Consider the following 26,773-nt stretch of genomic DNA (forward strand, 5'->3'; position numbering starts at 1 on the left):
CTTGGAAGTTGGTTCCAGACCCTAGCCGCCCTGACCGTGAAATATCACCTCCAGATGTCTAACCTAAAGCTACCCTCTGCTAGCTTGTGACCGTTGTTCCTGGTCACTCCTGGCTGTGCTCAGGGGAACGAGGTAGAAATGCCACTTGTTTCAAATGTCCAAGATAGGCAGTAGTCAGAAAGAAGGATTCTGTGAGAGTTTTAAAGCACAGATAAAGCCCTTAAACCAATGTGCCAACGTGGTGACGCAAATGAAAGTGGAGGAAAATCTAATGATAGATAGACATGTGAAAGAATATTTGAAAATACCTTGCTTGTTATGTGCTAATGAAAAAACAGTGCAGAGTAACTCAGCCGTGCTCTGAGTTCTAGGAGGGCCATTTTCTATTCAAAATATGCTATCTCTTGTGATGGTAATTTCTTTAGCAAAAGCCTATAGAGGTATCTCTTTATATGCTTTGACCTGGCTCAACGTGCAGCAGAGGGGCTAACTGAGGCACAAGGTAGAGTTAGCTGGCAGACAACATCTACACATGCATTGTGGTTCACTAAACACCATTGCAGAATACTTACTATCTGTGTTTACAAGTACTAACCTAAGGCAGTGGTTATTAGTTTACTGCAGCCTAATAGGGATACAAATGTAGACATTGAGACTTTACTGAGGAGCTAATTAGTCTACTCCTCAATAAACAACTAATGTAGATGCACCTAGGGTTCATTAGTTTCTGCTGCTGTCAGAAGCATGCAGTATTATTTTGGGCAAGGCAAGCTCTTATCTTCTGTTTCTCCATCTATCTGTATAATTCTAGGTTGGGCCCCTCCAGCTAGGCCCAGCCTAGAATTATTTATAAGTCAGCATGATTTTGATCTTGTCTGAGCTCTCATCTGTTTTTAGTAATAATTAGAGTAATCGGTGGTGATTAAAGGCAATGTACAGATGTTCCATTTGTGCCAAGAGAAATGCTTTCACCCAACACAAGAAGGAGAGCATACAGACATTCAAGGGCATTCTTGCAGAAGGAAAATGGCTCTTCTGCAAAAAGTTAGATCTGTTACCTATGAGGAAGATATTTCTCCCAGTTTGAATGCCTGTATGCATCTCTCAGGAGAGAGACACACCTAGTACTCAGCCCTCTGCTCTCCCTCCCTCCTTCTCCAAGATTCATAGATGCTAGGGTCAGAAGGGACCTCAATGGATCATTGAGTCTGACCCCCTGCCCATGGCAGGAAAAAGTGCTGGGGTCATGTAACCCCAGCCAGGTGCTTATCCAGTCTCTTCTTGAAGACCCCCAAGGTAGGGGAGAGCACCACTGCCCTTGGAAGCCCATTCCAGATTCTGGCAACCGTAACCGTGAAGAAATTATTTCTAATGTCCAAGCTAAATCTACTCTCTGTCAGCTTGTGGCCATTGTTCCTATTTATTCCAAGGGGTGCCCTAGTAAAAAGAGCATCTCCTATTCCCTTCTGCCCTCCCTCCCCCCAATTAATTTGTATATTGCCACAAGATCCCCCCTTAGCCCCTTCTCTTGCTGAGGCTGGAAAGGTCCAGATCCCTTAGCCTTTCCTCATAGGGCCTTCCCTGCAGGCTTCTAACCATACAAGTGGCCCTCCTCTGGACCCTCTTAAGGTTGTCCACATCCCTCTTGTATTGCGGCACCTAGAATTGGATGTGGTACTCCAGCTTCAGCCTGACCAGTGCCGCATAGAGGGGAAGCATCACCTTCCTGGACCTGTTCGTGATGCACCTGCTAATGCATGACAAAGAGCAGTTAGTTCTGCTAATTACTTCATCACATTAACGACTCATTCATCTTGGAGTTGACAATGACTCTGAGATCTCTTTAAACCACTGTGCTGCCAAGGTCATCCCCCAGCCTATAGGTGTGCTGGTGATTCCCTCTTCCTAGGTGCAGCACCTTGCACTTGTCCTTGTTGAACTGCACCTTATTGTTCTCTGCCCACTTCTCTAATCTGTCCAGGTTTACCTGGATTCATTTTTTCCCCATCAGTGTGTTTACTTCACACCATAATTTTGTGTCATCTTCTAATTTGGACAGAATGCTTTCCATGCCCTCCTCCAGGTCGCTGATGAAGATATTGAACAGCACTGGCCCAAAGATGAAGACTTGGGGGACCCTACTGCTCACATCTTTCCAGGTTGATACCAACCCATCCACCACCACTCTCTGGGTGCGAATCTTAAGCTAATTTGCCACCTACATTACTGTGTAATCATCTGTGGCACAGCCGTTCAGTTTGTTTATGAGAGTAGGATGGGATACCGTGTCGAAGGCCTTCGTAAAGTCCAAATAGGTGACATCTACCTCGACTCCTGCATCTAAGCATTTAGTGACCTGGTAATAGAGAGAAACAAGGTTAGTCAGGCAGGATCTACCTGCTATGAACCAGTGCTTGTTGCCCTTCAGCATTACATTACCCACTGGACTCCTACAAATGTGATTCTTAATAATTTTTTCAAGGGTTTTCCCAAGGATGGAGGCAAGACTAACCAGTCTGTAGTTACCCAGATCCTCCTTCCTCCCCTTCTTGAAAATAGGGACTACATTGGTCCTTTTCCAGTCCTCTGGGACCTCACCTCAGCACCACAAGTGCTCAAACAGCCATGCCAGGGGCTCTGGTATGACACTGGCTAATTCCTTCAGCACCTTTGGATGGAACTCATCCGGCCCTGCTGACTTAAACGTACCCAGGCCCTCCAAGGGTCTCTTTACCAGGTCGGCACTGACAGTAGGTTGACTGATGTTCCTCCTGCTTCTATCTATAATGCTTTTGGGAGATTTGTCTAAATCAGTGTTCAGGGAGGAAGGAGCGCACAGGTTCCCCTACAGGTGGTCCAGGGGAGAGCTGTCAGGGAGCCCTGTGGGAACCCTGCTCCCTGTCCCACCAGTCAGCTGACTGACAACAGAGGCAGGGAATCTTCTGAGGCAGGAACCCTCCTAAAGCTCTGGGAGGATTCCCACAGAGGAAGAAGAGTGCACTCTGATTCAACCTGAAGGAGTAGCACTGAAGGCAGGTGTGGGGCTGGACCTTCCCAGAACCTCAGGAGAATTTCTTCCCCCACATCCTACTAGTCAGCTGCTTGGCAGAATGGGGGTGGGGGTGGGGAGCATTTTTTTGAAACAGGAACCTTCTTGGAGCCCTGGGAGGGTTTCCACTCTGGTTAGGTACAGACAGTCAAAAAGCCTGAGGCTAAATTGAGTCAGTTTTTGCAGGTTAGGTGCTAGAGCACCACTCTCTGGCTGTGTTCAATTACTTTTCCTGCTGCCCCCTGAGGTCTCTGGGATTTGCAGTCCAGAATTACAGCAGCAAGACTCTGCAGGGTTGCTCATCACTTCCTCTTCCTGCTTTCAGGTGCCTCTGGGATTTGTAGCCCACAGTTGCAGCCAGTAATATGTTTGAGCAGGGGAATGGGTGTTTAATCCCACTCTCTGGCCCCAGGCTGCAGCTGGGGTTTGCCTGGGGGGGTAGTCCCCCTCTGCAGACTGGGCTGCATCCCCAGCAGGGGTTGCCCCCTCTACCACCTTGTCAGCCAGCCCTCACTGCTCCAGCTAGGGAGCAGAGGGACAGGGCAGCCTTGCTCTCTGGAGCAGACAGCACAACCCACCCAGGGCTGAAAAGTATGCTGGTGGACTGTGATTTAACTTGAACGAAGAAGGGATTTGGGACAGAAGTTTCATAAACCAGTTTGACCCAGATCAGTTAAGTCTGGTACTACATTCAGCCAGGTTTATCTTAAACCAGTTTCAGCCATTTTGAAATGTGTTTATGTGCACTGAGCTTCTGTTCCATTACAGGTTTAAACCAGTTTCTGATCACTTAAATTGGTTTGTGTGTAACTTCTGTCCCTAGCCTGTGGGAAAAGAGCCCTTGCCTGTTGCACTTCTCTCATTCCACTAGGAGGTGCATGGGGACAGGGGCTTTGGGAAGCCTTGCAACTGTGGGAGAATTGTCCTGTGCCCCCTGCATGCCTCCAGTTCCGGTAGGTGCCATGTGGGGGGTGGGAGACATCTGTGCTTCGTCTGCAAAGCTGTCCAGCCTTGGGTAGCCTTGCAGTCATGGAGATTCTTGGGGATTGGGAATCTGTCTCAGCAAACTGTCCCCCAACTCTGTTCCCAGCCTCCAGGCAAAGCCATAACCTAGTATATTGGCATCCAGCATAAGTTATGTGAAAAGTGCTCCCCCCCTCCCCACCTGCCCCACGTGCTACTACATAGCATTACTTCCATTTGATGTGGTGCACACTGTGTGAGCGCTGCTGTTGCTGGTGCACTGTTGGCACCACCCTTGCCAGAGTAGTGTCTCCAGGCTTTAAATTGCAAAGCCCAAGTGGCAGGGAATCCAAAGCCCCAAAGGCTGGGAACTGGTGCTGGTCCAGGTCACACCCTCACAGGCTTTAAATGCTGTTTGTGATGGCCACCTGGGTGGCACACAGGCAATTTAAAAACTAGGGAGCTGGGATACAGAATGGTGGAAATTCTCCCCCTCTCCATTCCCTGCTACTTCCTCCCACCTTTGGGTTTAAGTTACCTCATGTACAAAATGTCCCAAGTAAGTCATACCCAGGGTCTCCAATATGTGATATATGTTCCTATCGATCTTGCCAGAACTTGCATGCTCACCTAGTAGTTCTAAGTGCTTCCCCTTTTTTGGTTCAGTGCTGGCAGGCAGAAAGGACTGGAGTATGCATTAAGTGAGTCAGAAGCAGCTTTCAACATTTCAAGAATCCAAATCAAACTATTACAATAAGGTGCCTATTTTGAGAAGTGCATGGTTGCTGAAACACAACATCCCTTTAAAATTCCAAGGTATTTCAACCTGGTACTATTGTGTAGATGGTCCTCTCATCAAAGGATCTATAAACCTGACTAACTGAACTGAGTAGACAATGGCTGTAAGCATATTCCCTCAAACATACAACCATAGTTTTAGAAGATGATTTACACAGATGAAACATATGCAAGCTAGGGACTCCAGAAGTAGCCAGTGGAGCTTTGTATTTCCAATTCTCCTAAAAAACCTCTTCTGGAGGTTGCTTTTTGTGTAGGCATGTCAGCAAGATTGTGAAAAGTAATTTGTTCCACAGTTGTAGTCCTAATTTCATTGAAGTTTTTTCACAGAATTTTGATTTCTACTGTTCTTTTCTCTACACATTTATCTTTCCTACCCTCTACTTCCAAAAAGCCTATGTTGCTGAACTGTTTGTATAAGTGGCTCTGGATTAAGTAATGGACAAATATCCACTGCTAAATATTTTAGCTATTGGTGATTGAATGAAAAAAGTACTCCAAAGTCTGATCCCTAAGACTGGTCTAGGTTACATTAGCAGCAAAAACGTTTAATGTAGTTTTCCCCTGAAATGTTGTTCTATGAGAGATTCAAGCTTTTAGAAGTCATAGAGAAGCTGAGACTAGAGAAGCATAATCCACGGTGCTTGTTCATTTCTGCATTTTAAACAAAATATCCCGTAGGTTACACCTCTGTCATTTTCTGCATTGTGAATGTCTTCCCTTGTGTACTTGCCAGTATTCCAATAGCATTCCAGGGCAATTAGTTTTCCAAGAGCCAATGAAATAATTGATGTCTGCTGTGGCCACCTTTCTTTGCACTCCTAAAGTCTCTTTGTAAACAGGCTAAAAAGCCCATTATTTTGCTCTAGAAGAGTGATGATGAAGGTATCCTAATGTCATAGACTGCAGAAAAGAGAAGAATAAATACAGTTTTGAGATTACGAACATTTAGCTGAGATTTAATATGAAAACACTAGGTAAATAACCCAGCTCTGGAAGGTTTTCTCTGTAAATGCTTTGAGGTGAAGAGAGTTCCCAGCAACTGCCTGGGAAAACTGAGGATTCAAGAGAAATGCCTATTACATCATGTTAATCTCCTACACACTTAAAATAGAACATTCCTGGACTACAGAATCTCAGGCTTGATGTTTTCAACACTCTGCTAACATATAAAGACATATTTTTAACACCTTGTGGCTGCTAAACAGTGGCTCAAGGAAGTATGAGCTTAGGAATGATTGGCATCAGACCTACTATTAGTCATTACTCTAGGAAAGATTTGACATGACAGTCAACAGAAAAAGAATTATGATCTATGTCAAAGGCATTTATTTTTGCTTTTAACAGAGAATACCTCATTTTTGGCTGACTCTGCTTCCTTTTTGCTTTGCATTCCCTGTTGGGGCTACAACATTGAGCTGGGCATTTGAGAGTCTGGGAAAAGAGCTTTTTTGGGAAACCACAAATTTTATTCATGTTTAGCTCATTTCTCACATTTCAAAAGCAAGTATTTTGAAAATCCAAATAATTTGTGTATGACAGGTTGGTGATTTAGGTTCATGGTATTATTAGCCAAGAAGCTGTAAATTTTAGCCATACTTATCGGCAGCACTCACTGAAATGTTTGTATGTTTCTACAGTTTACAATCAGCTTTAAAGCTTGTGCTTTAATTGGTCAGACTGTTTTGTGCAAATGCTCTGATTAGTACAGATGGTAGATGCAGTATTTTAAGTTATCCTTTTAAATTAACTTAGACACTATTTGCCTTCTATTCATTTATTGGATATTTGCATAGTTGAAACACACAACATTCTGTATTGTAGTCTCTTTTAGTCTTCAAGCTTTATTTGATCATATACTAGTACTTTGTCATTAAAAATGCTTTTTGCCTAGGCTAAGTGCAGACAATCAGAAAGCCTGATACTGAATCGATTCAATCTTCTCAGGTTAATCTAAGCTGCGTAGACTGAACCAATAAGTAAGTGAACACATTCACTTTTGATTCCTGAAATGCAGCCACATGTCTGCAGTGACCCAGGCCAGAAGCCAGGGGCTGCTAGAACATGGCTCCCTGCTCAACTGAAACAGACAGCCTGGGTCAAGGCTAGCCCACCCACCCAGTAAAGGCGATCTTGCAGGGAGGGTGCAAAGCATCCTGTGATAATAGGGGTCTGTGAGTTGACTTGAATGTGGAGGGGATCTGGGACAGAAGTTCAATAAACCAATCGAAGCTAAATCAGTTAAGTCTGATATTACTTCCATCCAGGTTTCTCTTACACCAGTTTTAGCCTCTTTGAAAGCAGTTTATGTGCACTGAACCTCTGTGTTACAGATTTGAATTGGTTTCCAATCACTTACACTGGCTTATGTGTCCCTAGCCCAGATGATCTAAGTGATCATTGGTGTGCACAAATATCATGATTGTACGTGCTGTTTTGCTTATTTCTGCATGTTAGAATTATATTGTTGAAGCCTCCTTACAGGAGTGGTATAAATATCATCTTAATTTTGCTTCATGAAGGGAAACCAGGAGGAGAAGTTAATTTCTTCTACAAAGTTTGCTTAGTGAGTCTGAGTTAAACATAGAAATAGAGCACATTATTTTTACGTGTGTTGAGGGACAAGGATTAGCTCAAAACCTGTTACTCTGTTAATGTATTTGTATGTTTTATAAACGGAATGACTTTGTTCTTTCTGCAGGCAGTTAGGTATGACTGCTTGTGAAGGTTAAAGAAAGTTATGTATAATTTACCTATGCATCTCCTTGGGTCTTCTGACCCCCATGCAAAATCTGCTGGGCCTCAGAAGACTGACAGAACCATTGTGCACACTCCTGTTGTGTTGTACACTTCTCAGATTCCTTTTCTCTGACTTAAGAAATTTTAGCAGGAGAGGTTCCTGCTGCAACTCATGGACACTGAAGATCTCATGGCACTGTAGATTGGTGTCCTTGGCCAAAATATCCCATCTGCCTGCTATTGTGTAGTTTTTTTTGTGAATTAGTAGGCTGCTACCCATGATCCCAGAGGTGGCTGCATTTCAATGGATCCTTCAAAATGAAAAGCACTATTTAAATATGGAATATTATAACTTCTTTCAGAAAAAATAATACAATATGAGAAATAGGGCAGTAAGTTAATAAAGCTGTATCCCAAGAACTCTTCTGTTAACTTATTCCTAAAAATAGCAGAGTTCAGTAATGAAAAGAAACAAAATCCCATCAATAAATTCTAGGGTTGTATAGTGCCTTATTGTCTTTGTAGTGGGAAAGGTAAGCAATCTCTGCATAGACTCAGTCTAAGGATGAATGATATTTAGCATGTGAAACTGTTTCAGTGCTTAACAATTCCTCTATTTCTTGTAAAATAAAAAAATCTTACAGAAGTCCTCTCACATCGGGAATAATGCTGCTCTGCTTTGTTTTAACAAAGCTATTACTAAGTTTAGATAATTTTTCCTTAATGAGAAAAATAGGCAGTCTCTGACAGATTACATTCTACCAGACGCACCTGCATTTGCTCTGAACCTGGTAGCTTGATAAATTGATAAGATAAGTTGGTCACATGTTTAAAAAAAAACACAAAACATTGGCCCTAATAAAAGAATGCTACATATTTCTTCTAAAAGGTTAAAACGTATTTCTCAGGGCTCTTAAATTACCATATTCTGATACCAAGGGAAAATAAAACCTGGGCTTAGAGTCTTGTTTGTACTTAGAGGGCTTTCCGGACAGGAAGGCAATCTTGATGCAATTCAGTAAGCCACAATACCAGTGGGGCATTACAGGTGAAAAATTTGCAGCTGTACCCCTCACCACAATGTATTACAACTGTACAGTGGAATATTTCCTGTACAGAAATAGGGCTTGGTTAACTTTGTTTCCCAAGAGTAGATCACATTAAAATGTTATAAAATCATGATTTCCTGCATTTGAATTCTTGTGGTTTCTCAACTGGTTCCAATATTACAAAGGGTTTTTTATGGCTTCTATTAGTTGAAGATGTATAGGAGCTTTTTTCCAGAGTCAGCTAAAAGCCAGTTACGTATTTAAAAAGAAAATACTTTTTTTTTTTTATAAAGCATGATTTTTCTTTGACATCTCTGAATTTCAGTGCAGTGTTTAGTATTTAGTTTATATGCCATAATAAAGATTTAACTGTAAGTAGAGTAAAAATAATACACCAGCAATAAAAAAGTAGAGCAATACACTGCATTAGCAGACTACTGTCTGTATGTCTGACTAAATTGAGATGCAACATCTGACATTTGTTTTACTGTTCTTTATATGAAATAATAATTACAGTTAAATCTAGTTAATTTGTCATACTAAGGAAATTGGTAATGGTGATTTATTTTCAGTTAGTATGCCATTTTCAACTTTTTTGTGAGATGTATTTTGCATGTCATATCAAGACACACAGTAAAGAATGATTTTTGACATAATTAAAAAATCATGCAAAATACTGAATGCAAATTGTATACAATGTGATTTTGCTATAAGAGAATCATGAATACACAGCTAAATGTTTAATGTATAATTTATCAGAACTCTTTTGGGGAGGTGATATCTTTTATTAGACGAACTAGATAGTTGCAAAAAATTGTTCTTTATTTGCAAGCTTTGGGGCACATGTGCCCTTCTACAGGCATTGGGAAGTGCAAAGACTGTAAATTTCTTACTAGAAAAATTCAGTGCTTCCTGCATAAAAATGTTATGATTGTCATGCTCACTTATTCTCATACATGTACTCGTTGGCAAGACGGAAGATAATTCTGCAATATGGAATGGTTGATTATATCTTTGAGTCGAGAAAAGGTGAGGAGTAGTCAATGTTTTGTAAGCATCAACTGTCTTGACAATAACCAACTAATAATCAGGAGCAAATTCCATCATGAGAGTGCATGTACATTTGGAAGTGACTTTGAGAGATGATGGATTAGCCAGTGTTTTGTGTACAAACCAGTAGGACTCTACTGGGGATTCAGTGCAATAACTAATAAGAACAAAGTGATGAGTTGCACAGATTTTTACTGTATATTTCCCTTTCATCCAAAGTCCTGTGGTTTTTCTTCATATGAGGAGGTGAGGAAACCGAGATTAATAGCAGACTACAAGGGTTCCCACCTAGCCTGTGACAGTATACATATATGTATGTTTATTGAATTACATACATTGTAGTTGTATAAAATTATCACTTTAAAACAAAAATTGTTAAACCTCATTTAAATCGGGATCAAAAAGCTCTCTATGAAGAAAAGGTACTTTTTAAACTCAAAGGTAATTTTTTTTAATTTTAGCAGTTGTGGTATGTGTTTGTTATCCAGTGTTAAACACAGAGCATGTGGCCACAGGAAGTCTTGGACCCTTTTCGAAAGGGAAGAGTTTTTCAAAAGGGCAGCAGTTGGTATGGTCTAATTGTTGTGTGTGAACAAGGTGAGAGTAATTCAAATACGGCAAAAGCAAACCTTAACCCTGGATGGAGGAGTGTTGAAGTAGGAGGGGTTTTGTTGCATTGGAGTCCTTCGCAGTACCAGCTGCTGCCCTTTTGAAAGGGCTCCAAGCATTCTGTGTCCATGCCCTGAATATGTACCATTGAAGAGATGTATTTTAGTGCCCACAATCTCAGGGTAAATGCCATGGGGAAATAGTGCAAATAACAAATCAACAAAGTCCAGATGATGGAAAGAGTGAAAAAATGTAACATTAAGTTCATTTGCTTTAGGCAGCAATAATTTGTTGGGTAATATAATACTGAAACATTGTTATGCTGTATCTGACTTTGAATCATCACCATTTTTCACTTGGATCTCCATCAAAAGTCTAATAGAGTAATTTCTAGTTTGTAGATATGCCAGGAGAGGTCTTTTCCATAGTGATGAGATATAATCTGAACCCCCTGAGGAGGAGGTCAGGAGTGTTAGTCAACTCCTAAAAAGTAATTTCATCTGTACCATGAGTTCACAACCCTCAGCTGCATGAGAAACTAGTCTGGCAGGTGTATGCTGAAGTTTTTTGAAAAGTTTTCTTAGGAGCCAGCTTTGGTGATATATTTTCAGTGTGAATAGGCATCTTAAGAGTTTTTATACCTGTGTATCCTTTTTTAACCTCACCTTCTATATAACATACTTTTCTGCTAAGATTGCTTTTGCAGTTTTTGATACCAGACTTCTAGTAAATAGTGCCAAGAATTTTCACTTTATAAAAATGTGAATAAGGATTTTTAATTTTTTCTACTATTTCTTATGTTCATCTAGATAGAAAATTGTATGTTTAAGACAGTTGGCTGTAGAAGAGAAAAATCCCAATTCCAGGATAGCATTGTTATAGAACAGTCAGTTTATTCACACTCAGGAAGCTTGGGTTAAAATCACTGCTTGAGTTGGCGTCTGACACAAAGTACAAGATTGTATTGGATTAGATTCTGCCTCTCTTTCACTTAGGTGGCCCTGTTAGGAAATGATAAAACACACACATGCTTCCTGTCTTCTGTGTGCATTTTGTAATACAGTAGTTGTTTCTGGAACAAGAGTGACTTAATTTCCGAGGGGAAGAGCCCACCCTGTGAGGGTTAGAGAGAACATTTAATCTTCCCCTCACCCCCTGCAACAAAAGCTGAAAAAAAACAAAAATAGAAAGTCAAAACAGCATCACTAAAACCAGCATTGACACATTATTTTGTAGCCCCTTTGTAGTTCTCCATCAGAGTTGGACGAAATGCATCAGACTTTTAGCAGGCAATGAGATTAGAACATGTATAGTTCCAGATTGTATGTTGAGTTAAAAGGATGTAGCACTTTGTATTTTCACTTCTATACTAATACTCAGAATTGATTATATAGTATTTTCCATATAAGCTAGGGACAGACATTACACATAAGCCTGTAAAAGTGATCAGAAACCAGTTCAAATCTGTAACACAGCAGAAGTTCAGTGCACATAAACCACTTTCAAAACGACCATAACCAGTTGAAGATAAACCTGGATGTATATAGTATCAGAATTAGCTGATTTAGTTTAAATTGGTTTATTGAACTTTTGTCCCAAATCCCCTCCAGATTCAAGTTAATTTATAGTCCCCTAGCATCCCAGGATGTTTTGCCTCTCCCCCACAAACTCCTCCTTGGAGGGTGGGTGGGCTAGCCTTGGCCCAAGCTGTCTGCTCCAGCCAAGCAGGGACACATGCTCTAGTGCTGCCTGGCTTCTGGCCTGAGCCACTGCAAGCATGTGGCTGCATTTTCTGAATCAAAAGTGAATGTCTGTTCACTTGCTTATCAGTTCAATCTATGAAGCTTAGACTAACCTGCAAAGATTGAATCTATTCAGCCTTGGGATTTTTTACTGCCTGTGCTTAGCCCCAAGGACCTCAAACCAGTATTTCAGATTTGCTGTAATTTTCCCCATGCTTGGAGAAGGAAATGGAAATGTCATGTGTGGAAACTATGCTAAGTTATGATAATTTGAACACCTTTTAATTACTTGTATTTTAATAATAATGATCATTATGACTGTATAATGATAATAGTGGTAGAGTTAGTAGTGTAAATATTGTAAGTTCATTGGTGAAGGACCATCTTTTTCTTCTCTGTTTTATAGATCACCTACCACAATGGGTTTGTGGTCTATGCCTAGGTCTCCTAGGCACTACCTCTACACAAATACCAAATAAGTTGGTATTGTTGTTTATACTGAATACCAAATAAGTTGGTATTGTTGTTTATATTGATATGTTAGTGCCTGGACCTCCAGCTGGAGTGGGGCTCTATTGTTATGGGCACTGTACATACTCAAAGTAAGATTTTACTATTTCAATTGACCAGACAGACAAATCTGGGAAGATAAACATTAGATCAGTAGGAAAACAGGAAACAGAACCTTGGCAGTAAATATCAGAGTGATAAGCATCTCACAAAAATCATACGTACAGGCAGTTCTCAGACCTACCGCACAATTGGTTCCTGAAATCCTCGTCTTAAGTCAAAACGTCATAACTTGGAACCAATTTTCCCATAGGAAACAACGTTATAAATGGGGGATTCGTTCTTGAACCAAAGCCCAATATCCTATTTTCACCAAAATAACCCAGAATTTTATACTCAATTACAGATGAGTAATAAAGCTACATTAATGTATTTATATTGTTAATAGCAATCATATTGATTTGGAAACACTTCTTTGAGGTGACTTTGCTGGACTTTTTGAAGGGCTCTTGGTTGGACATTTTGAAGCGTACTTAGCTGGAGTCTTCTCAGGAGTCTTGGCTTCAGGTTTTGCTGGAGTCTTGTCTGCTTTCTTAAAGAAAGTGTCCAAGGAAGTTTGGACACGTTCTCCAGGGAGATGGACGATGCAGCAAAATTTGTTCTCTGGCATGGCATCACGTCAGATCAAACATTGTAAAGTATAAACTGACATCAGAAACTTGAAACAGGGTGTCAATTTATAAATGTTGCAAGTGTGAAATTTTGTAACTTGAAACATTGTAAATCAAGGACTGCCTGTAGATTCCTGATGCCCTCTTTCCTAGCCCTTTTCTTAACCACAAATCTCTCCTTCACCTCTCCCATGGTGATGTTATTATTTAGGTTACCATATAGTATTACAAAAAGGTTTAAGATGCAGTAGAGGAATATATTCTCCTTATGATCAACAGGGGGAGTTCAAAAGGATAAATAATAATATGCGGTGTTAAATTAATTGTAGTGTTAACAGGTGCTTCAGCACTTCACAAACACTGTTGTTCAAATATGAATCGAGAAATATTGATATAGACACGCAGTACAATTGTTTTGAAAAGGAAAATATAAAATATCATACTGTAGTCCATTTGTGAGCATAAACTATGTTGATTATTACCGTATTTACTCAAATACAAGATGAGCTCCCCCTGGCATAAGGAAAAAAGCCCCTTATAATCGTATACAAGGAAATCTCACTAAGTATATAGTTTATTATTAAACAGCTGCCAAATGGAAACAAACTCTGAAGCTGATTTAAATGCAGCCAATACTGAGCATGACTACAAAATGCATGGCCCAGATTGGGCAAACATACTTGTCAGAACTTACCATAAGAATAATGTAGCCCATCTGAATAAGGCATATGGTAGTGCCTAATAAGTGCAGTCACCCTCACTGCTGACTCTTTTTCAAGTCATGGTGAGCTACAACATTACATTCAGTTGACCCAGAATCCCTCTGTCACCCCCTTTCTCAGCCTGGCGTATATTATTAGTGTGGCCCTGCCCTCTATGAACTAAAGTTGGAGTAGGTTGCCTTGCACCTCATCTGCATATAAATTTTTGAAGCATCCCAGGACTTGTGCCAAAAATACATCAGTTACAGTCATGAGTGGGGTCCAATTAGCATATGTGGCCTTTGTGGGGGTCTGTCTGGAATATACACACATACTGAGCAGGGCTCAGTTGTGGGGCTACTGTGGCTTGAAATAGTTGACTGTGGTGGGGCCCAGCCTAATGAAGTATGTGGTAAATCATGAGCCTTTGATTTTGTACTCATACCATGCATTCTCAGCCTCTTGGCTAAGATCAAGTAAGGCAGGGGCATCTTAACTCCAAGGTCTCCAGGCCTGGGGCTTGCATGTAGGATACCTGTCTGGATTTGGGCAGTATCCAAAGCCCCAGTCTGAGAGGTCTGGGAGGGGGAGGATACTTACTTGGTGGTAGAGCCACACAGATATGATGACTGAGTTCTACTCAGTTGAATTTTGGAACTTGACTATTGGGCTTTGCCCAGTTGAATTTGGAACTGATTTGGCCTCGATTAAAAAATAAATAAATAAAGTTTGTACTACATATAAATTAGCTGCCCAAGTGCTACTCAGAAGTGTGTTTATGGAATACCTGTGCTAAAACTTGCAGCAGTGTCAGAAAAAAGATACCATGCATCAATTCTGGATAAACTAAGTGCAGGGGTACTGTATGCACATTTCCACAGCCATGTTTAAGTTCAAGATTATTGTTTTCAAATTTGTTCCTCACTTCCATGTGCTCAGGGAGAGCAGGGTCTGATAGTAAGGAGAGAGGGAAGAGGCTGCTAAGGGAACACATTGGAGGGAAGCAGAGAACAGAAGGGCTATCTGACCACCCCGATTTATTTTTCCTGCTGTAGCAGTGGGAGGGGGAGAAATTCAAAGCGCACCTCCAATAACTAAATTTTATATTTGGGAAATTTTAGCAAATTTATCATTTTTTTTTTCATATATACAATCTAGTTATTGGGGGGGTCAGGAGGTTGCCTTCTATTCAAGTAAATATGGTAATATTATCCTGATAACATAATAACCTTTTCATTTAATTCATTGTCATGTCATTTATTAAATTTTATATGCTGCCCTCCTGAAAAAGGACCCCAGTCAATTTACAATAAAAATAAGATAAAATTATAAAAAAGAATGTTAAAATAGATTGGCTTTAATGAAACAAATACCCTGAACAATTGTGTTGGGGCATGTGTTTGGAGAAATGACTAAAAAAATATAGGGTTTTGGTTTGGTTTGGTTTGGTTTGATTTTTCTGGGAAGTATAGGTTAGAATAAAGCTCTCCTCAAAATCAGCACTCTTTCGTTTAGAGAGTTAATATCATCCGCAATCCCTCACAGTTGAAAATGATTGTATTCCATGATTGTCTTATCTGTGGGTCTGAAGATAGCTGATGAGGCCTATCCAGGATCAACAGATTGTGTTGCAGCTCAGGCACACATTTGTGTGTGAGGTGGGTAGGTCTGCGTTCTTGATTCAGTCTGCGACATGCTGTTTCTGTGGTTCCCGCTTTCCCATATACTGTTGTCATTGTAAGGTTTCAAGTACTGAGATCCTTGCAACAGACTCTTCCTCCATTTGGGGCAGTCTTGGGCAATAGTCTCCTATGAGTTGATATCGATATTGCATTTTTTCAAGTTGGTGTTGAGGACTTCCTTGAAGCTATTCCTGTGCTTTCCTCTTGAGTGTATGCCTTGACTGACCTGGGAGAATTCACACTTGCTTCAGGAATCTGGAGTTGGACACCCAGATGACATGTCTGGCCTAGAAAAGTTAACGTTGGATGATCATTGTCTTGTGTACTTGTGGTGTTTGCTTGCAAAAGGATGCTAGTGTTGGTGCATCTGTCTTCCCACTGGATTCAAAGGATATTCTGGTAGCATTGATGGTACTTCTCCAGCAGCTTGAAATGTCCTATGCATTTTCCAAATCCCAGCTCCATGTACAGTACAGTAGAATCACAACTTCTTAGTAAACTATGACCTTGTTTTTGGATCTGATGTCACAATCTTCAAACTCCCATTTCCTCAGGCATCCAAACGTTGCACTTACACATATCAGGCAATGTTGGATATTCATTGATGTCAGCCTTCTGTGAGAGATGGCTTCTGAGGTACGGGAAATACTCAACATTCTCCAGAGTCTCACTGTGAATCTGAATTACTGGAGCTGGGGACTGCTCATCAAGAGCTTGCTGATGGAGGACATTAGTCTTCTGAATGTTAAGCATCAGTCCCATTTTCTTGTATGCCTCCGTAAAGACACTGACAATTGCTTGAAGGTCTGCTTCCAAGTGAGTACCTACTACAGCATCATCAGCATACTGGAGCTTGATAATTGAAGTCAAGGCAGTCTTTGATTTGGCTGAGTCAGCTGAGATTAAACAGTTTACCATCCATTCAGTAGTTTAGCTCCACTCTAACTGGAAGCTTATTGGTGGTCAGATGCAGCATCATGGTAAAGAATATTGAGAAGAGTCTTGGAGCAATGATGCAGCCTTGCTTAACTCCCATCTTAACCTCAAAGGGATCTGTGATGGATCCGTTATTGAGAACCACCACTCGCATACGATTACAGAACAGGCAAAGAATGGTGATGAAATTTGGTGGGCATCTGTACTTCAGAAGGATCCTCCACAGCACTTCTTGGTTGACAGAGTTGAAGGATTTTGTGCGGTCAAAAACGCCATATAGAGGTTTATGTTGTTCCTGACACTTTTCCTGCAGCTGACCAGCAGTGACAGTCATGTCAGTTGTGCCTCTTGATGCCCTAAACCCACACTGAGATTCTGGGAGCAGCTCTTCAGCAAGTCGGAGGAGACAGTTCAGGAGGGTACTTGCAATGATCTTTCCTGTGGTAGACAGCAAGGCAAGTCAATATAGGTTGCAAACAAATGAGTTCTTGTAATTGTCTGTGCTAGTATTTTCCTAAAATGTAATGGTAGAATTATGTGAGAATTCTCTGAGAATAAATGTCCTCACTTAACGTAGTGAAACACTTCTTCGGTCTCAGCCCATTGATTATTTCAACAGAGTGTTTTCTCTCCTGCTGAAGTTTTAGGGGCAAAACCAGCTCCCAGTAACATGAAATTATTTTGGTTCCTTCCCCACTTTTGAAAACCTAACCCTTCATTCTGCCTTTTGGCAGTACCACATGTGGTTTCCAGACCTACTGCCTTCCTACTCAGCAAACATAAGTAAATAAAATTAAAACCCTTCAAATTGTCTTTGATTTTTTTTTATCTTACCCTTTGTGGTGAGTAGCTGGAGCTTTGGGAGTATTGCTGTTATTTCTGACTTTGGTTTCATACCCATGTTGGTAGTTAAAGCCATCAAAAAGAGATTGAAGCTGTCAATGCACGTATTGCTCTGCACTGCTGTACCCCTTACTGAAGAAAGCCTTTTCCTCTAAGTGAAGTGTTGGTGTAGCAGTATGTGTAGCTTTCTCGCAAAGTTGAGTTTAGGGATTTTGAGTTCAGTGTGAATCTAGGGCTGCCTAACTAATATTTTTGCACTCATGGCAACAAGTGAGATTGAGTAATATAATCTGCTTTTAAAAGATTATTTTTCCTCTAAGGATGAGCAAGAGGAGAGCCGTTGACTTTTTTGATAACTAGGAAAGAAAAGAAATCTGCATCACTGAGAGGGAACAGGTAATAGAAGCACTATAGTTTTTGTTGTTTTAATCAAGGGTTTGTGTTTTCTCTAGTTTTATAAAAGAGATCTGAGAATCACAGAATTATAGAAAGGATAAGGATACCTCCAAGGACAGAGATTTCACCACCTCTCTGGATAACATGTTCCTAGCCTCCTAGGAGGCTAGTAGTGAGAGTTTTTCCTAATATCTAACCTAAACTCCCTTCGCTCCAACGTAATACCATCGCCTCTTGTTCTGTTATCTTCCACTACTGAGATCTGTCTAGCTCCATCCTCTTTGTAACTACCCTTCAGGTCGTTGAAGGCTGTTATTAAATTCCTCCCCAGTCTTCTCTTCTCCAGACTAAATCATAGAAAATTAGGGTTGAAAGAGACCTCAGGAGGCTATCTAGTCCAACCCCCTGCTCAGAGAAGGACTGTCCCAACAATATCATCCCAAGCAACGTTTTGTTTAGCCAGGTCTTAAACACCTCCAAGGGTGGAGATTCCTGGGTATTTTGTTCCAGTGCTTTTACTACCTTCCTCATGCTGCCAGAGGTCACAAGCTTCCAGCTTCCACCTTCCTGGGAGTTCATGTCCTCTTCCTTCTCTAGTGCAGCGTTTCGTGGTCCTTACTTCGCAGTCCTAGAGGTCTCCTTCAGCATTAAATTGATTAAGTCCTTATGGAAGGAGGATGCTTTGAAGCCTTGCCATGTCCTCCTGTAGTTCTCTTGCCTGCTCCCTGAGGGACACCACTAGGAAGCACCGCTCACATCACAGGCACTCCTCCACCTGGCTGTCACTGAAAGGAACCTGCAAGCCTCAGCCTACACAGCACCAAACCAGACCTGGGTGGAAGCCTCAATAGTGAGCGGTTCTTCCTGGACAGACACCTGAAAGGTGCAAGAAGAGAAGGAGCTGGCAGTGGCAATGGCTCTGGCATTGTAACATCCTCCAGCCATTTCTCTGGGTCTTTTAATACGCTGCCTCCCTCTTGCTGCCCCTCTTCCAAGCAGACCTTCCTTAGCAGATTCCCCTGTAAGCTGGCCTGTTTGCTGCTCCTTCGTCCCAAAAGGTTCCTTTTTCTCTGCTTCCTCTTACCAAACTTACAGTAAAGGAAGGTGAGAGTTTCCAAGCAAACTCCCCAGCATACTCACCCTTTCTCAGGACTCTAGTTAAGCAAGGGGTTTAAGTATTGGTCTGACTCCTCAGTTTTGGTTACTTATGCTAAATATATGTAGGTTAGCTATTTTTAATTAAAAGAAAGAGCTTACCTTAAAGGCTCCCCTTCAAAGATAGAGGCGGCAAACTGACCTGTGAACTGAGTTGCAGACTGCCCTGTTTGCTGTCCCTGTTTGCTTGCCTCTCCTCAGTAGTTGTGTGCCCCAGCCCCTAACCATTTTTTTTGCCCTCCACCAGACTCTCTCCAGTTTGTCCACATCCTTTCTGTAGTGAGGGGCCCAAAACTAGACAGTACTCCAGATGTGGCCTCACAATGCCAAATAGAGAGGAATAATCACTTCCCTTGATCTGCTGGCAACACTCCTACTAACGCAGATCAGTATGTGTTAGCTTTTTTTGCAACAAGGGCACACTGTTAGCTCATATTCAGGTTATTGTCCTTTCCTGAAGAGCTGCTGCCTTGCTAGTCAGTCCCCATTCTGTACTGGTGCATGGGATTGCACCAATAGCAGCAGCCACGTCCTAAGAGATAACAAATATCTGAATTAGAGCAAGAGGTCTACTTAAATGTTTCAAGGTAAAACAACTACACTTAATTTTACGTATGGGGCATTTCCTACTGCAGCTAATCCACTTATTCCCATTGCCCATAGCTCAGTTTTGGAAATATAACCTATTTCCAGGCTTTCACAACTATTATTTTTGGCAGGTAGTACCACCCATGCAGCCATCTTCCTTTAAATTTATCCACATCACACATTAGTAATAAGGCCCTAAAATGAATAAAGCTAGATGTTTAGGAATAGAAGATTCTAAATCAACTGAGTATTTTATATACTTCAGTCCAAAACGCTCAGAGCTGGGGACATTCCCAAAGTATATGAACTACTTAGTTCAAGGGATCACATAAACTGCATCTTTGACTTTTTAGTTTATGCCAGGGATCCTGGCTTTTTTCTGATTTAAAAACCCCATGATCCATGTTTAATCACGATTAAAATGAAACGTGTGTGTGTGTGTGTGTGTGTGTGTATGCACATTAAGGCTGTGCAAGGCTTTGGGTGGTGATTCGATGGCCAAATCTCTGAATCAAAATCAAATTGGGAGTCCAATAAAAAGATCCATGTCAATTCGAAGCTCTCTGAATCGATTTGGAAAAGATTCAGAGAGCTTCGGAGATTTGGGCAGTCCCCACTCGCCATCGCAGGGAGCTGGATCCGGACTCCGTGCCGGTAAGTAGGGGGCAGGCGAGGGGGTGCTGAGGGAAGGAGGAAGGGGACAACAGGGGGACCCCTGCCAGGCTCCATCCCCTGCCTGCTCCCCCAGCCCACCTGAGCACCCCCTGACCACTCGATTTGGTGGCAGCCGAAACTCTGAATCAGATTTGGCCGAATCAGTTCGAGACAATAATTCAAATCACTGAATCAAATCAGTCTCCCAAACTGGCTGAATGCGAATGTGAAGTGAACACTAGCCACTTCGCACAGGCTTAATACGTACACACACATTAGGCCTGTGCAAAGCATCTAGTATTCGCTTCGGATTCGGCCAAATCAGGGGACAGTGATTCGACTCGGTGATTTGAATCACTGTCCTGAATTCAGCCAAATAAGTGGAGCACAATGCTTTAATCATTTTAATGATTGTTTAGCAATTTAGAAGCCTACCAGTCTCAATCATTATAATAAAATAGATTCTAAATTCCTGTATATTTTGGCATTTGATTTTGTGGGGTTTTTTTATCAGGGAAAATCAGAGCTCCCTCTGCCCACTTTGCTCAGCAAGACACGAGTCCAGCTGCAGCTGTGCTACATGCTGCTTTATGGAGTTGAACAGCCCTTTTATACCAGTGCTCTGTCCCTGTCCATGTCATTGCCCCTCACTACCAAGCCACAGCCCCCTGGCCCTGCCACTGCCCCTCACTCCTAACCTGCATCACCCTGCCTCTTCAGCCCTGTCAGTGCCCCTCTTGGAGGCCATGCTCATTTCTTCACCCACTCCAGCCCTGCCTATGCTGAGAATGGAAGAAAATTTGGCAGAAGCCGTGCCTTAGCAAGGGCAGGGTCTGCATCGCCTGGCCACCTTGAAGGAGCACATGGGCAGCAACGTTATTCATCACTGCCCTCCCACCCACCACTCACCAACACAAATGGTGCTTTACTTTCAGTTTGGCGTGCCCCCACACTGAGCTCAGCACACGGCCAGAAGAGAGCATTAGTTGGAACTGGCTCACCCAGCATCTGTATAGATCAGATGCTTCAGTGGGTTTTTGGGTGCTTTTATCTAATATTTGATTGAATCAGCTATTAGATAAAAGTGCCGAAAAGCCCTGCTGAAGTGCCTGATCTATACGGATGCTCTGGAGCTGGGTCTAACTAATGAGCTGCTTCTTCCTGTAAGGCACCCTTTTTTTCCACATCTATGAGTAGTGCAATCAAAAAATAAATAATAAGGAAAGGGGGAAGGGTGGTACAAATCAGGCTGGCAGGATGGGAGAGCCTGGTGGCTGAAGGAATTAGGGAGAGCATTTGCTGGGTACACGTGTGCATGGGCCCAGGGGTCAGCCTGCCAAAGCTGAGCCCAAGTCCCTGGACTGCGAGCAGAGGGATCAAGCACGGTACCTTGGAAGAGGAAGGCTTGTCACTCTCCCACCTGCTGCAGAGCTACAAAGAACCCATTGTCCCTTCCATGCCCACATCTGGCAAGTCACAGCCCCTTGTCCCACCCAGGAGCTGTTGCCCTATGTCCCCCTTCCTCCATACCTGCCTGCCACTGGCTCTCTGTGCTAACCTGCTGGCAGGCACAGGCAGAGTTAGAGGGTACCAAAGCAGCAGATGGGCGGCATGGCACAGGGTGGCTCAATTCATAGTCCCCAGCTACAAGGAGGGAAAGCTCCATGCGTGCTATCTCTCTCCCGCTCCAGTCACATGTGCCCTCTACCTCCAGTCTTCCTCCTCCTGCTCCCTCCAGCCCCAAGAAGCTCCCTGCAGGCTGCAATGTTCCATTTCCACAGCAAATGGAAAACCTGGATCCCTGTTTACGACATATAAGTGACATCTTGAAACACAATGAGAACTCTGTAAGGTAGAGTTTTTGTGTTTCATGCATAGTGTATTTTATGGTGTACGAGTGGAGTTTTAAAGCCCAATTTTTAACTTTTAAAATTCAACCTCAACTTATACTCCATATTATTGTCCCCTATGAGCAGCACCAGGCTTGGCACTTGGCTGGTGCAGCCCAGGCAGCACCACTGACAGGGGCAGGGAGTGTGCCAGCCAAGCACAGAGCTCAGTGCCTCTTGCAGGTGACAGGAATGGGGACTGGGCCAGGCTCGGTAATCAGCTGGCATGGCCCTATCCCCTGCAAGTGGTGCTGCATGGGTTTCGCCAGCCAAGTGCCAAACCTGGGGATGGGGCCATGCCAGCTGAGGGCTGAGTCTGGCCCTGTCTACTGCGAGCTGCACCAGCCTCAGTGCTTGACTGGCGCAGCCCAGGCAGTGCCACTTGCAAGGAATGGGGCCATGCCAGCAGAGCTCTGAGCCTGGCCCTGTCTACTGCTGATCCTGGCCATGCCAGCTAAGCACCAAGCCTGGCATCACTCTCAGGGAATGGGGCCAAGCTCAGCGCTTCGCTAGCATGGCCCAGGCAGCACCACTTGCAGGGAATGGTGTTGCACCAGCCAGGCACTGAGTCTGACCCTGTCCCCAATCTCTGCAAGCAGTGCTGGGCTCGGCACTCAACTGGTGCATGCACCCCCATCCCGTGCAAGTGGTGTTGTTGGGGCTGCACCAGCTGAGCACCAAGCCTGGCCCTGTCTACTGTGAGGGGCACTGCCATGCACCGAGCCCATCCCCATCCCCTGTGAGCAGCGCTGGGCTCAGCACTTGGCTGACATGGCTCAGTCAGTGTTTGCTCACAGGGGATGGGGCCGTGTCAGCTGAGCTACAAGCCTGGCCCCATCTGCTATGAAGCACTGAGCTCAGCCATGCCCAGAATAAATGGAGACTTTTTACCATCTTGTAGCATCTACACTTTTCCCAGAGCCTGACAAAGGGACTTTGATTCCAAAAGCTTGAAGAAAAGGACAGTTTTCTTACCATTTTCCAGTTGGTCTAATAAAAGGTATCATTTTGGAGCCAAGAGTTCTAGTTTTGTATATGTCTTTTTGTCTCAGACCAACACAGCTACCAAGTACATCTCTGTAAATAACTATTTTTTATCCACTAAGATGAAGTTCAAAGTGACACATTGAAAGCAAGGTCAAATAATATTTTAACTTAAATGACTAGAAGTAACACGGCCTCCACTTATGGATGCAAAATTCTCTTTCTTTCATCTGACAATTCTTGTTCAGTAATTTTGAAATTCTAAAGTAGACAGTCTATATCTGTTTTGCATATTTGCGTCAAAATGTAAAGTAACTGGTCTTTTCTGGATATTGCAGATTCCTTGTAGCCTGGAGTACTGGGATGATCTCCAGAAATCATTTGTTGCATTCCGAGAATTCAGTCTATCAGAAAGCAAAGTTTGTGAACTACAGCTGCCTAGTATCAACCTTGTGAATGATCAGAAAGAGCTTGTAGCTTCAGACCTTTGGAGGATTATCCTGAACAGCAGCCAGAACACAGCTGATGACCAAAGGTAATTTTTTTAAATAAAAAAAAAACTAAGCCTGCTTTTTGGGCAGACCTTGTTCAAGTGACTCAGGGACCTGGATATTTTTCCATATGTGCTAGGAGTAATAGCTCATAACTGAGCTTCACCTTGTGATTAAGACTCTGACAGATCCATAGGGTGGGAGTCAAAAGAGCTGCTTTTCAGATTCATTAGAGGCTGCCAACAAAGCAATCTTTAACACAAGGATTAGTAAGAGAGGCAGCCAGGCTGTGGCCCAACACTACCCACCTGTACCAGGTAGCTAAGCTGGGTAGCCAAGAAGGAGGGGAGGATGTGCCACTATCTATTGTGTAGTAGCAGACATTATTTTCCCATGCATTGCATAGCTACTGCCTAGGTTCTCCACCTTTGTAATAACCTCACTGCAAGCTAGTGCCTGAAAGGCACAATTAAGTTGTATGTGCATGCTTAAATAATTACATTAATCATATTCACACTACTTCATGATGTTCACTACCTAGTATTCGCAGTACTTGCAATGCAAACATCATTAGGGTTTTCAAATGATATGAAATTATTAAAGTTTTCATTGAGTTCATTGTAAACAGCTTTGTGAATAGTTAACCCTGCAAAAAAACCCAAAAACCATGAGCTTATGAATAACAGGCAGTGAGAAGAAACTGTTAGAGGGGTTTTTTAATTCATCTGAAATTCACAAGCAATGTTGCAGAATAGTGCCAGACTCCTTCATGCCTTTATCAATAGTTGCATCACATGGATCAGGAGACTACCTATTTTATCCAAACACGTTTGCTAGTTGTTATTGCTCTGTGTCTATGCATCTGTGTGTAGTCATGTGCTGTGTAATCCTGTACATGTGTGTGTGTGCAAGAATTCAGGAGGAGTCAGGAAATAAGAAGATGGATAACAAAATCAATAAAAAAAAATTAAACATCTGGTTTCCATTAATAGTATCAGGTTAGAAATGATTTCTTGATGTTAATTGTGAAGGAATGCATTTTCATCATTGAGAAGTTAAGTGTTTTAGACAAGGTTAATTCCTCTGAATGTGGAAACTTCGCAAAATTACCTTAGTGGTCAGCTTAGCACCATAGAAATGTGAACTCTGTGGGAATTAGAAATGAAGCTAGTGAAATTCAGTAGATTTTTTTTTCATCAAAGCATTTGACATTGCAGTCATAGCTATTGTTTTCTACTCAGATGGGATTTATCATTGTACCTGATATTTCACACAGGGCATTCTAGTAGAAAGGTTTGTAAGCAACAGCGATTAGAAATGACGGTAGAGTTTAAATGAAGTACAAATAACTTTAAAACTAAAAGAGTAAGTCAGTTTAAAATGGAGGACTGTGATTAGCATCAGAACCATATTTTGTATCGTAACGTAAATTAATGTATGTAAAATATATTATACCATAGGTTTTTAATTTGGGACTTGGAACACCCAATAGAAGGTCTCAAATAGTCCCAATGTGGAATGATGAACACTTTCCCTTTCTTTTATAGCTTAGCTACCTTTGGACAGCAAACCAAAAACTTTAATGCTGTAACATAGGGTCACAATATGACAGGGCTTGAGAGCCACTGTATTAAATAAACAGACCTGTAGAAAACTTAAGTGATATAGTGAAATGAAACTTCATTTACCAGCCACTTTCCATAAATTTATGTGCATACAATAAATAAAATGAGCCTCCTTATAGAATAGCACAATAACTTCAAGTTTAACGCAAGGTCCTGTCACACTAGGAGAACTAGACTCAGGAGCCATGCTTGAGACTCTACAAAAGACAGTGTAAATGAAACCAGTTTAGATTCTCAAGGTTTAGCTGAGGCAATATGGAGAAAAAGTGTGATACAAAATGAATAACTGGAATAGAGGATGTCTTCTGATACAGTCTTTTACTGTACCAGGGAGAGCAAGGCACACACTCCATGCACATAGTTTCCAAAAATGGGGCAAAGCAAGCTTATTGGGGTGCACTACATATCACCCTGAAGTAGTTACATTACATCCATTTTTAGAGGTAGTGCACATGGTATACCTGTTTACAACATTCTCTTAGAGCTGGGTGGGCAAAATGCAGCCCGCGGGTCAGATACGGCTCGCCAGGCCATTCTGTCCAGCCTGTGGGGCCACTAAAAAATGTAGACAATTAATATTTATCTGCCCCTGGCTGCCTATCATGCGGCCCTCGATGGCTTGCCAAAACTCAGTAAGCGGCCCTCCGCCCAAAATAATTGCCTACCCCTGTCTTAGAGCTACATTTAGACTAAATAATATTTGAAAGTGCTATAGCAACCTTCTCTATTAAACATCAGAACTGATGGGGGCAAAAACTGAGAGGACGTATTCCTGCATGTCTGTTTATTCTACTCTAACCTGTATGATCAAAAAGGAAATAGGAAAAAGAAAATAAATACCAAAAATTACATTTATGTGACTATAATTGCTTAGTATTTACATGGCCATTATATAGGATGTGAGGAATTTGTGTTTTATTTTTATAAAGGGCCTATATGACTCAGTTCACCCACTCTGTATTGTAAAGTACGAATAGAGTTACCTCAGTGATACAGCAATGAAATTAACTTTAAAAGCTGTCAGCTGAGAGAGAAAAAACTTATGAAAACAAAGAACTAAGATGTCAGGAAGGTAATAAGGAAACGAGATCGAATCCTGGATGCTTAGGGTCAGACAGGTTGATATTGGATGTGTATAAACCTTGCTCTTTATGCTAACCCAGGGACCCTAAAACACCATTTTCTGGCTGAGTGATAAAAGCAGTCTTGTTTTGAAAAGACTCTTAGATTGCTGCAGTCATCCACTCCAAAGAGCCAAAAACCTACACAAGAGATCAGAGTCTTTTGGACTTGAGGAAAGAAACTCAGGGAGGAAAGAGTGGTGCCTGAAGCCTAGGTCCAGATTTGGAGCAGTGGAGCCACAAGTCTCCCCCTTAGAAAGTAGAGACCTAGAGCTGAGCAAAAAAGCGATAGAGCCATAGTAGCTGGTGGCAAGGCTGGGATACTGTCTACAGTAGCATTATTTTGCAAAAAGTGACCATTTAGTCTGAGGAAACACCAAGGGGAAATTGATCTATGTGTTTTTTAGGAAAAGGAGGCAAAGATGGACAAGGAGAATGGCTTAGTATCAATTCCCTAAGAGACCAATTATAAGCCTATGCTGGGGTGGGGGACTAAACTTTTAAAAGACAAATGATCGCCCCTTAAGT

General features: G+C 42.1%; 1 protein-coding gene across 4 annotated transcripts in view; it reads left to right on the forward strand.

The window, feature by feature from the left end:
• Window positions 1–26,773, forward strand: part of VPS13B (vacuolar protein sorting 13 homolog B) — a 1,046,600-nt gene that overhangs the window by 927,559 nt on the left and 92,268 nt on the right. For all 4 annotated transcript variants that reach the window (XM_019527996.1, XM_019527995.1, XM_019527993.1 and 1 more), the window contains one exon: window positions 23,347–23,543. In XM_019527996.1, the coding sequence (XP_019383541.1) occupies window positions 23,347–23,543 (197 nt within the window). The remainder of the gene's footprint in view (window positions 1–23,346; window positions 23,544–26,773) is intronic.

This window comes from Gavialis gangeticus, unplaced genomic scaffold (genome assembly GCF_001723915.1).
Source record: "Gavialis gangeticus isolate Ggan-Ray unplaced genomic scaffold, GavGan_comp1, whole genome shotgun sequence".
Classification (NCBI taxonomy): domain Eukaryota; kingdom Metazoa; phylum Chordata; order Crocodylia; family Gavialidae; genus Gavialis; species Gavialis gangeticus.